At 39.5% G+C, this 13,211-nt stretch overlaps 1 protein-coding gene across 1 annotated transcript in view; it reads right to left on the reverse strand.

Moving 5' to 3' along the window:
* Positions 1-13,211, reverse strand: part of tgm2l (transglutaminase 2, like) — a 55,793-nt gene that overhangs the window by 13,583 nt on the left and 28,999 nt on the right. Inside the window, exons 9-11 of the mRNA XM_051931756.1 lie at positions 9,845-10,087; positions 5,103-5,369; positions 1,907-2,067 (exon numbers count right to left, since the gene is read on the reverse strand). Of these exons, the coding sequence (XP_051787716.1) occupies positions 1,907-2,067; positions 5,103-5,369; positions 9,845-10,087 (671 nt within the window). The remainder of the gene's footprint in view (positions 1-1,906; positions 2,068-5,102; positions 5,370-9,844; positions 10,088-13,211) is intronic.

The following is a 13,211-nucleotide window of genomic DNA, read 5'->3' on the forward strand; positions in this document are numbered from 1 at the left end:
TTTCTGCATTCTTACCTGGTGCAATGGGACAGCAGGTATTACTCCTGCCTTACATTTTCAGAGACCAGTCCTGCCCTGTTTCTGTCTATTAGTGTCAGTTTTGGCACTTCATAAATGTGATCACCAGAAGAAAGGCATGCAAAACGGATGGATAAATAGATTCAATCTTTTGAAGAATTCCATATACTATTTTACTATTACACAACATAAAAGGAGAGCGATAATTTAAACTGCAGCAAATGCGGTACCTTAGGAATTTAAGATTGTTTTATCGTGGAGCTAGTGTAACATGCATTTTTAAAGGAAACATAGCCAGTTACATTTTCCATTAGCAATCTCTATTCACATACAGTGTCAAGGGAATCTGGAGACAAGGCTAGCAGCTACAATCAGAATAAATGTACCAGACCTGAATAAGATGAGATGTCAGTCCATCATGAAGTAAATCCCATTTGTGACTGAGGTTAAAAAGAGTGATGAACAGTATGGTTTGGTTTCTAAGACTGTGGATTACCGTTAACTATAAGGATGCTTGTTCAAGTCCATCAGTGACATATAATGTGACTATGAAGAACCTCAATAAGTATGCAAACAATTCTAGTTTACCTTGTGATTTAAAATGTACATTTTAGAAATGCTCCAGCTAAAAGAAAATGTAATGTAAAGCTATCCCAGTATCCACAGACCTAATGTATCAATCTAACAGTATGTGAGATTAAAGCAATGTCTACACTGCTACATTTTTGATTAAAAAAACAGACATTTGCCTCCATTTTAGCTTTAAATCCATACTTCCCCCTGAAAACGGAGACTTTTGAAAATGTTCTCCAGAGCCAGTATACAGTACTTCTGAAAAGGAATTTTGATGGACAAAAATGGAGACTTTCAAAAACTCTAATCGTACTCTGATTTGTTTATCCTTATTATACATCCCTTCCCTGATTGGATTGGGTTCATTACAAAGTTTTATTCCCAGAGTGGTGACTCTTCACAGAAAGAAACCATATTTCAACACTGTGGACACAGAACACTTACTTTCTGGGGCACTTGGTGTGCTGCTTACCTGTATGCATCTAAATTTACATTTTAAATGCTGCATACTTGCACAAAAGGCAAATCATTTACTGGTTACTACAGTTTTCCGATAAATCCAGTGACCAGTGGCATTACCATCCCTTCAAGGATTTTACAGTCGATGCATGAATGCCCAGGATAGACACAGATCTATATTATATGTATTTTGGCTGTTTTAGTGTGCATGGACATATGTAAAAATACTAGGATAGATGGAGATCATTGTTGTTTAAAAATGGACTTCAGAATACCATGTGATGATTTTTTAAAAAGCATTTACACTTATCACTTTGCCTTATACCATATGCAACTGAGAATGCAAAAGGTGACACATTGAACAGTAATAGCAGTAGTAGTAGTATTGTCATGTGTACAGAGTACAATGAAATTCTTACATGCAAAATCAAATAACGTGCAAAACTGATGGCACTGATGTATTGAACTACATAAAATATGTCACTTCAATTTGTTAATCAAAGGTTAAATCAGTAGAAGTCCTTAGTAAACTAAAGACCTGTGTCTAAATCCATTTGTTAATGATAAGTAAATTAATTTTGCAAAGTAGGAGAAGGTGAGTCATGTGAAGCCATCCCTGACACATTGTCTACTGGAAACAAAGATTATTCAGAATTATTCACTGCTATGATGGAATATGGAAGAAAAGATATGAGACTGGCTGACCTACTGTAAACCCAAAATCAAGGTAGGCCAGGACATTTTATGCTAGGAAGATTATTTTAATTTATTAATTTGAATTATTATTATTATTATTACTAGTAGTAGTAGTAATAAATGTTAACTTCTCACTGCTTCTTTTAATTAGAGACCGTACCTTGACAGTCAGCTGAGGCATGACAAGGGAGATGACGCTTTCATGCACAATCATCTCGCTATGGCCCACCTGCCTGAGCAGAGATGAGATGCGGATCAAGTTGTGTTCAGACAGACGATGTCCATAATTTTCATACTTCAAACGAAGTGGCTCCTTTTTGGCTGTGAAACAGGATAAGGAAGTCTTTTCATAATTTGCGACCAGAGAACATGTATACAAAACCTCAGTATATCATCCTTTTGTTATACATTTTGTGAGTGTTTTTTTTCTTTCCAGTTCATTGTGAGCTAATTTCTATCATTTCTGTTTTTAGGACCCTCTCCACTTTGACTTATTGCCTACTATTCGGCTACAGCTTGCAATCTTTCTAGCTGACTACCAGATTAATCTCTTTACTCCATCATACAGTACTTCAGTATGCTCCCACTATTTGACTTACTGTACATACTCTAATTTGCTTTTAAAAAAAGAAAGCAGTAGCTCTCGTCACACACACTTGTTTTTATCACCAGTTCCACATCTCCTTCAAGTTAACAGACTGTACTGCAGGCATGTTTGTGTTGTGTAGGGTTGCAAGAAGTCTTTAAAGGGAGCCCAGGCTTATTGGTCACCATGATTGTCAAGTACCTGTTTGTCTTTATCTACTTATGTGTCTAAAGTAACTGGGATCTCTGTGAACTATACCTTGATAATGTGGCCAATGATTGTGCGTATGGTGGTTCCAAATTCCAGAGTAGAATCTGCAGTCCACCATGGCAATAACTTACATTTTGTTTGTGGAAATTGCTGAAAACATATTTAACTGCTGAAAACCCTCTAATTTAAAAATACTTTTGGGGCAGGATTTAACTTGATGGGATTCATCTTCCTGTTACATTTATGGCACATGGAGACCTGTGATGAAGGTTTGCTGAAAGCCAGAGGCTTATTTTGTTCACTCAGACATCATTACTGTATGTGTGTGAAAATTCCTCTTTGACAAAAAGTGTTCCAATGGAAGCTGCTGACGATTTTGCATATGCTTTATAAAAAAGGGAATGAAAGAATGCAGGAGATTCTGATTTTGGATATAAAAAACTGGCTTGTACTATATACTGATCATGGAACATGGAAGAGGAGGCACCAGGTAAAACTGTACCTAAAATGATGCACCAAAATATGAGAAAGCCATACAAAATACTTATTTGGAGTCATGCCGTCCTTACTAAGCAGTGAACTTTAAGTTACTAGTGAAAAGTATTTTGATTCACTTTACTGATTCAGTTCTGTTGAATTATCTTATTAAGTGAATTAATTTGTTTTCATCCATAATAATAAACAAATTATTTCAGGGGTCCTTTGAATCACAAATCAATTATTGTTTATTTAATTATAATATTTGTGTTAAATTATATATTAAACATTCTGGTAATTTGTATTGTATAATATTAACCTCTTTGAAATCACAAAGCAAATGCATAATTAAAATAACACACTAACTTCGAGAATCATAAGTGAATAAGAATTGTGCAACTTATTCTCAGGTAATGATTCAGTAATACAATTCGCGTAACAAATGAATGAGGACCGTGTGATTCATTCACAAATCAAATAAAATAGAGTTGTGTGACTCATTCTTAGGTAACAACTCAGTTTAAACACAAAAGAATTACTGAATGATATATGCTCAGTGTTTTCAATGTGCCATAAAAAGTGAATGCCAAAGTAAAGTTGAAAGCAAATTAATTTTTAGAAATTAGAATAATATTTTTTATAAGGTTCAGTTTTGTGTGACTAATTTGTTAAATGCACCATGTATCAAAAAAGTATTAGTTCAATATTATGTTTACAAATTCTGTTTAAAACAATTCCAATAACAAATTGTACAAAACAATTAAAACATTCTAATATACAGGTGTTGTTACTGTATTATGAACGAGAGAATGACCAATGATAGAGTTCTCATTCGCTGATAATGTTCAAACTAAAAAAAGAATCAAAAATGCGGTGGAACAGGAATTATGAATCAAAGGGCCGTATTTGAACATGTTCTTTAAACATCTAAACCAGGGGTAGGCAATGTCGGTCCTGGAGAGCCGCAGTATGTGCAGGTTTTTGTTCCAACCCAGTTCCTTAACGAGAACTCAATTATTGCTGATGAAGCACATATTGCTTAAGTGACATTTTGATGCTTCATTTTAGTGGTCTCGCTTGTTAAGGTTCTCCAACCTTAATTGCTTATTTCAATCTTAAACTGCTGCATTCAGTGTTTTAATTGCTCCTTATTAGCAATAAGATGTAAAAGACAAAGCAGCCAGCAGTTCTCCAGCTAGCTTTTTTCTAGTTACATCTGTGTGTGTTCATCATGCACTGTTTGATTTAATAAAACACTTAATAGAAAAATGTGACAGACAGAAAATGATCTGTTTTAGGCTTCAAATCATTTGGACGACATCCTTGGAAAAGAAAAAAATCTACGATATAAGAGCCTTACTTTGCACAGACTAACAAGCCATAAAATTAAATAAGGTCTGAGATTGGCAATGATTGGTTTCTAATTAAGCAGTTGGGTTGGAATGAAAACCTGTAGCCACTGCGGCTCACCAGGACCGACATTGCCTACCCCTGATCTAAACAAAAGGAGCTGTCAGCATTATGCATGTACTTTAGCACTCCCATTGAGCTTTTTGCGGAATCAATGTGTATGTGTTCGCAAAGTAATTCCTATTATTCACCGAAAAGAGTCGTTCAAAAAGAGCACATCATTCATGTATCACCCATCACTACATTCAGTGTTGGATGTCCACTTGTGCCAGTACCTGCTCCCCTTCTTCTACTTGAATACCCTTATCCTCCTGTTGCTGATTTCCCATGAGCACTGCATCTTTAATCTTGCCTAACTAGCCCTATATTGGATTTCACCAATATTACACTTTTTATACTTCTACCCCTGCTCAGCCTAATACAAGGGGGAAAATGGTGTTGGTTTCAAGCTACCAACATCTCACCGCTCTTCATATTGGACCCAGCATGGGCCCTGTTCATGTTAAAGCTTTTTACAAAATTAATAAAAGTGCTGGAATCTCACATTTATGTCATTACCAAACATGAGGTCTTGTGCTAACGATACTAAGATACTAAAGCACTTCAAATGGGCTTTATGAACCACTCCCTGGTTCAATTCCAGCACTCTTTAATAAACTATACTTGTTCTTACCTCTGTAAGCCTGAGCGCAAAATGAAGACTCTTTCCTTTCTAACTCATAGAGATGGATCCCATTATAAGTGACCGCCCTTGCCACAACTGTCAGGGTGATGTCTTTGTCCTCTGAGCTCCTGTTGAGCACCTCTACAAACACATCAAAGTCACTGCCATGAATTGCCTGCATATCTTTCATCTTCAGCACCAGACTCTGTCCTCCAGACTTCCGAAGAGAGTTCCTCAGGCCGGCTCTGGTGTACACCTCTCTCTCCATTGCAGATCCTATAATGAGCAAATTGACTATTTTTTAATTCCATTGATGAAACCACTAAAGACTCTGTTGGCCCTACAACGGATGGGCATGGCAAGGACCATGCTTGTATCAGAAACTATAACATTCAGGAAGGTTAAACTCACAGAGAAAACTGTTAATATGAATAATGGTAGTAGTATCGTTTTTATAGTGAATCTGTCCCATACACTTTCTCGCAAAAATGTTGTTCACCCATTAACTTTTTTAAAAGAGCATTCAGCCATTCTGCTCCCAAGCTCTGGAATTCACTACCTACTAAGCTTAGAAATATTGAATCATTTTCAACTTTCAAATGTAAACTTAAAACCCATCTGTTTAAAATGTCTTTTTCTTTATGATTACAGTGGCTTTGTCTGGTTTTAATTGTTATATTTTCTGTATTTTCTGATGTTTTAAGTTTTGTTTATAATGTGCTTTGTTATTTATTGTTTGTTCCGTGTCCTTGAGTGCTTAGAAAGGCGCCTTGCATAAATAAAATGTATTATTATTATTAAAAGTAATAAAATAATTTAAAAAAACACACATGAGTAATCATTGTCATTGCACTAATAATACCGTAAATCTGGCTGCTGCCCACAAAAAACTAAAGTGAGACAAACACATCAGAGTGAAATAAGAAAGTCTCGCTCCTTTCTTTGCCATTAAGTTATGGCCATTCTGACTTCCAACAAGAGATACAATAACCCTATCCTTTGAATGACAGTTGCAACAACAGTGTTTAGTTGATTCATAAATCCGATGTTTTTAAATAAATGGAGAATATGCAGCACATACAGTTTATTTGGCTTATTAAAAGTTACATTGTCCCAATATGTAATCCTACATAACAGGACCAGACATTCTCAACCTGCTTAATCCAATTCAGGGCAGGCAAGGCTGGGGCCTGACTTAGTAGCATAGTGTGTACGTAAGCCAGGAATCAGCCCTGGGTACGATATTTTCCATTCACACACACCCACTCTCACACTCGGTAAAGCTAACCTTGGGTCTCTTACATTATGTAACTGTCTACATATAATCCACATAACATGGTAGTGTGTCGCATATTCAAGAGACCCACTTGGTGAAGGAGTGCTTCCTATATTGAATAGCCATCCACATCATATCCAACAGTGTTTATAAGCACTTATTTTTTTAGCATGATGATTAATGTTGAGGATAAATTTGTGAATCTGAAAAATATAAACTAGGTCCAAATAGAGAGGATATTCAGTCCTCTTGGTCTGTTAGAGTAGGACCCGCACTTCAGTCTACAGCAGGGGTCTCCAACTCCAGTCCTGAAGAGCTACTGTGGCTGCAGGTTTTCATTCTAACCCTTTACTTAATTAGTGACCAGATTTTGCTGCTAATTAACTCTTTGCCTTAATTTTAATTGATGCACAACTTAAGACTCTTTAATTATTTATTTTTTCCTTAATTAGCAACCATACAATATTAAGACACAAAATGAACCAACACATAAACAACAATCTGCGTCCATCACACAATAACTGAAAATAAAGAACGGTGAAGGCCTCAGTAATGTTGATCTGCTCAGGTCCACAAAACATTTTGACAGCGCTCTTAAAAAAGAAAATCAACAGTTTTGGAAATGTCTGCCATGGCAGAAAAAGTACCATGGAATTAAATAACGGGTTTAATTAACAAGAATTGGCTTCAAGTTAAGAAACTGAATGAAGGTTGGAGTTTGAGGCCCCAGCTTAGCTGGTCAACTGTTGGCTCACTTCACATCAAATTTATGTTTAGGTGCCGTATAAGGAAAAAAGAATCAATTCAGTGGTCAAAGTCTCAAGAAAAGTCAATTAAAATAAAGGGAAATAGTTAATTTGCAGCAAAAACTGGTCACTAATTAAGAAAAGAGTTAGAATGAAAACCTGTAGCATTGCAGATTACCAGGATCAGAGTTGGACACCCCTGTACTACTTTAACCAAGAGAAGAATCTGTTAACAAGCACACTTAATGAAATGAGTATAAAAGGAGTCTTTGCACTGAAGAAGTATCTTTTAAATGTGATCATGGAGTTGCTTTCATTGTCCTTTACAAATAAAAATGACAGTCAGGAGACACTAGTGCAGATAACAATGTGTCCGTAACAGGAACTCTTAATTCATGTCCACATGCTCTTCATAAAGTGACATTATGCCAAAGAGAAGAGGAAAATGTTAACAGTTAAGCAAATTAAAATTATTTTTATGAATAAAATACAAACATTTCTGGAAAATTCGATAATTTCAAGTTACACAAGTTCATCCAGTCTAGGTGTCCTAATACAGACAAGAAAGACATACAGATAGATAAGTAAGAGGAAATTTCGCTTTTTACAGAAACTCAAAAAGTAATATAACAAAAAGTAACAACCACACCTTCAAACACACATACAGATTAAAAAAAAAAAACTGATGTGGATAATAATAAGACCGTATGGAGGAATACTTCAGAAAAAATTAATTATATAAATAAATGCACAAATAAAAACTGCATGAAATATGAGCATAAATACATAAATGTGTCATGAAATATGAGCATAAATAAGTAAATGTGTCACGATACACGTTTTTGTTTGTTATTTTATTTATTTTATTTTATCTGTAATATTCCTCCAAACGCATCATTAATTAACAATCTGCAGTTAATTTAAGTGTATTTGATAAAGCCATGTCAGGGACGTGAATCTGAAAAAGAAAGGGAAACCATACTGGAACAAAAGCACTGCTTTGACTCTGGGTGCCACCAGTTTGCAAAACCGAGCGGAGAACTTGCGTACGGCAAGCATTTAGCTAGCGTGAAAATGTGCGTGGCTTTAGGCTAAGTTTAGGTTATATACACTGTGATTTGACCGTGGAAACGCGAGTATGCAACATTTTTGTGCATATGCACCATTTATACATGAGGCCCCTGGTGATTTCTGATCATAAATCAAATTATTTTTACAAGGGACAGAGTGTAAAGATGGCTTATTGGCCTATAGTTACCATTAGCCTTTTTGTAGTGTAATTTTTATTTTTTTACATTTTTTTTAATGTTTTACATTATAAGCACTATCTTAATTTTCCTTGAAAATAAATTATTACATTTGTGAGGTATATAAAACCACAGATAGTAAAATATAGCCTAAAAATTACACCAAAATTGACCAACATAAAATGACAGTGCAGATGCATACTGTATAAAGGTCAGTGGAATCATGGTGTATGCCTCAGATTTGCTAGCCTATAAAAGAGTTTAAGGGTGTTCTCACATCCCATACTGGACGTGTTTATTCTGTACCATGCTACTCCCCCGCTGGCTGCATTCACCCTGTGCTTAACTTTCTGGGCCCGGACATACTTTTGTCATCACCATAGGAATTTGTGTAAAGCCAAAACAGGATCTGAGCATGGAGTGACAGCATGCATGTCAAAGTGATTTTCCTTATTTTGTTATTTTTTGGAGTTGTGTAGAGCAGGACAACATTCTGCCTTCTATAAGATTGAGCGTACAGCGCAGTGTTTTGCTGTTAATCGTGCTGCACGTATGAGAAGATGTTTACAGAGACAAATGATGTTAAGGGAGGAATTTGAGACTTTTCTTGCCAAATGCAATTAACATTCATTTGTAAGGTGAGAATAAAAACCTGTTTTTAACTCAAATGAAATCAGAATTGCACTATCTGACTTGTCGCATCATTGACGTCATGTCTGTGTTCATGCTCTTGCACGTTTAGCGATCACACTGTTCCCAAACTGTGCCTGGGCCCACCTCTTCCAAGTGGACCAGGACACGGTGTGATCACACTAGCCAAACAAATTAGACTTTGGCGGGTTACATGTGGACAAACATGCATGGGCACAGAACGAATGGCTAGTGTGAGTACACCCTAAGATAAATTCCTGACGTCTGAAGCTGACCTACAATTGGCCTAACATCTTGTGTTCCTTGTAAGGTGATATTAAATCCCCTCCCCTCATTGTGTCCTTTAGAAAAGCACATTTGGACTCATAGATAACAAATCTGAAAACATAAACCATCCTGGATGACAAGCCTCGTTCTTGGTCTGAAGCCATTAAACTCTGATTGATCATATCAGCCAAGCTACTGAGTCTTGTTTTGTGCTCATTTTATACTGTATATTACAGTATAGGTGGTCTTCTGTTTCACAGCTTAAAGAATTAATCAACTGTTTAAAGGGATCTCAGTTTGTGGGCTGTTAAATGAAACTGTGTTTTAGCATTCAAGATTCTGTTGAATTATGTTGAACTGATTATTAAAGGAGCATTCCTCAAAAATGCCTTTTCAATTATACTTAATACCAATAGAGACTGTGACACACAAGGGAAAGGAGAATCCACAGATTGTCTTCTAACACAATGAATGTGCCTGAAAGAGTATGAAGGTTTCTTGTTAGGTATGCACGTGGTGACAGTCCAGATGTCTAATCGCAATACAACTGCATGACAAGCTCACCTTCTGGGTACTTGTACTCTCCAGTGATGTCCCATCTTGTATCCCCAGAGAGGCCCTTGGTACTGATGCACTTCCCCACATTCCTGCACTGCAAACTGCTTTGTGTTTGTCTTCCATCCTCATGGACTATCCAGCAAACCACATCTGCATTCACTTCAGCAAATACAAAGGGAGCATCATAATCCAGATCTATGCGTCCCTCTTTTACTGCCTTTACAGGACAGGGTCCACAACAGTATATACCTAGAAACAAGAAAAGCAAACTCATTTGATGACTCGACAGTGGATGGCTCTTGTTCTCTGACTACTTGTGAGCAGCTCTGTTGACATTAGCTCTACACCACCGCTGTGCTAGTCTTAAACTCGAGTCCAAACACATTCACACCTTTAGAGCTCTCAGCCCAATGTCCGCTGCTACCAGTGTTGTGGAACACTACTTTTAAAAGTAACTTAGTTATGCTAGTCACTACTTACAAAAAACGAAACTAAATATGTTATATAGTCACTTAAAATGCAATGAGTTACATTAATAAAACCATTGCACTACTTTTGCGTTACTATTTCTTCTTTTGTATGAAAACATTCACATTTCACTGGCCAGCATTTGTTATCAAATCCTAAGCCATTATACAAACACTCATGAAACCGACCATAAGCACAGCCAAAGTTGATCATTTTCTAGTGTTTAAAAAATATGATTAGTGTTTAATATGATGTGAATTAAATAACATTAATCCCTAATGCAAGCCTCAAAATATTGCGGTACGAGCACTGGCCGCTGCATCTCACAATCACACTTTAGCTAATAGCTGGATTAAAATGTAACTGCCACTTTATTTATAGCTTTTTGTTACAGGATTGCATGCAGCACACTCTTTTCTGCTTAGCTGTATGATTCTTTTCACTTGATTGCACACCATGCACGTGTGTAACTCCTTCTTCAGCTGTCACTGACATCTAAATGTTACACCAACAGCAGTTGGCAACATCTTTGCAAAAAAAGGCAACACTTCTGCAAAATAACACTGTCATTTTTTTATATTTTGAACTAGTAATGATAAGCTTCTATACTAATGTAGTAATACACCTGTTTATATTAAGTAACGCAGGTATTTTTTCACATTAATAAAACAAAAGTGTATGTGTGTCATCCGTCTATGCTTCTGTCTGATTTATATCATTTGCTATGGGATTCGTAAAAGCAGTGCTAATGTGATGCACCATCTGTTGGAATGACAAATACAATACATTTTATTACTACAAATATTTGTGATGCATCATCTGTTGGAATGATAAATGCAATGTATTTTATTACTACATCCATCCATCCATCCATTGTCTCCCGCTTATCCGAGGTCGGGTCGCGGGGGCAGCAGCTTGAGCAGAGATGCCCAGACTTCCCTCTCCCCGGCCACTTCTTCTAGCTCTTCCAGGAGAATCCCAAGGCGTTCCCAGGCCAGTCGAGAGACATAGTCCCTCCAACGTGTCCTGGGTCTTCCCTGGGGCCTCCTCCCGGTTGGACGTGCCCGGAACACCTCACCAGGGAGGCGTCCAGGAGGCATCCTGATCAGATGCCCAAGCCACCTCATCTGACTCCTCTCGATGCGGAGGAGCAGCGGCTCTACTCTGAGCCCCTCCCGGATGACTGAGCTTCTCACCCTATCTTTAAGGGAAAGCCCAGACACCCTGCGGAGGAAACTCATTTCAGCCGCTTGTATTCGCGATCTCGTTCTTTCGGTCACTACCCATAGTTCATGACCATAGGCGAGGGTAGGAACATAGATTGACTGGTAAATTGAGAGCTTCGCCTTGCGGCTCAGCTCCTTTTTCACCACGACAGACCGATGCAGCGCCCGCATTACTGCGGATGCCGCACCGATCCGCCTGTCGATCTCACGCTCCATTCTTCCCTCACTCGTGAACAAGATCCCGAGATACTTGAACTCCTCCACTTGAGGCAGGATCTCGCTACCAACCCTGAGAGGGCACTCCACCCTTTTCCGGCTAAGGACCATGGTCTCGGATTTGGAGGTGCTGATTCTCATCTCAGCCGCTTCACACTCAGCTGCGAACCGATCCAGAGAGAGCTGAAGATCACGGCCTGATGAAGCAAACAGGACAACATCATCTGCAAAAAGCAGTGACCCAATCCTGAGCCCACCAAACCGGACCCCCTCAACGCCCTGGCTGCGCCTAGAAATTCTGTCCATAAAAGTTATGAACAGAATCGGTGACAAAGGGCAGCCCTGGCGGAGTCCAACTCTCACTGGAAACGGGTTCGACTTACTGCCGGCAATGCGGACCAAGCTCTGGCACCGATCGTACAGGGACCGAACAGCCCTTATCAGGGGGGCCGGTACCCCATACTCTCGGAGTACCCCCCACAGGATTCCCCGAGGGACACGGTCGAATGCCTTTTCCAAGTCCACAAAACACATGTAGACTGGTTGGGCAAACTCCCATGCACCCTCCAGGATCCTGCTAAGGGTATAGAGCTGGTCCACTGTTCCGCGACCAGGACGAAAACCACACTGTTCCTCCTGAATCCGAGGCTCGACTATCCGACGGACCCTCCTCTCCAGGACCCCTGAATAGACTTTTCCAGGGAGGCTGAGGAGTGTGATCCCTCTGTAGTTGGAACACACCCTCCGATCCCCCTTCTTAAAGAGGGGGATCACCACCCCGGTCTGCCAATCCAGAGGCACTGTCCCTGATGTCCATGCGATGTTGCAGAGGCGTGTCAACCAAGACAGTCCTACAACATCCAGAGCCTTGAGGAACTCCGGGCGTATCTCATCCACCCCCAGGGCCCTGCCACCAAGGAGTTTTTTGACCACCTCGGTGACCTCAGTCCCAGAGATGGGGGAGCCCACCTCTGAGTCCCCAGGCTCTGCTTCCTCATTGGAAGGCATGTTAATGGGATTGAGGAGGTCTTCGAAGTACTCCCCCCACCGACCCACAACGTCCCGAGTCGAGGTCAGCAGCGCACCATCCCCACCATATACAGTGTTGACACTGCACTGCTTCCCCTTCCTGAGACGCCGGATGGTGGACCAGAATCTCCTCGAAGCCGTCCGAAAGTCGTTCTCCATGGCCTCCCCAAACTCCTCCCACGCCCGAGTTTTTGCCTCAGCAACCACCAAAGCCGCATTCCGCTTGGCCTGCCGGTACCTATCAGCTGCCTCCAGGGTCCCACAGGACAAAAGGGTCCTGTAGGACTCCTTCTTCAGCTTGACGGCATCCTTCACCACCGGTGTCCACCAACGGGTTCGGGGATTGCCGCCACGACAGGCACCGACCACCTTACGGCCACAGCTCCGGTCAGCCGCCTCAACAATAGAGGCACGGAACATGGCCCATTCGGACT

This window comes from Erpetoichthys calabaricus, chromosome 9, assembly GCF_900747795.2.
Source record: "Erpetoichthys calabaricus chromosome 9, fErpCal1.3, whole genome shotgun sequence".
NCBI lineage: Eukaryota > Metazoa > Chordata > Cladistia > Polypteriformes > Polypteridae > Erpetoichthys > Erpetoichthys calabaricus.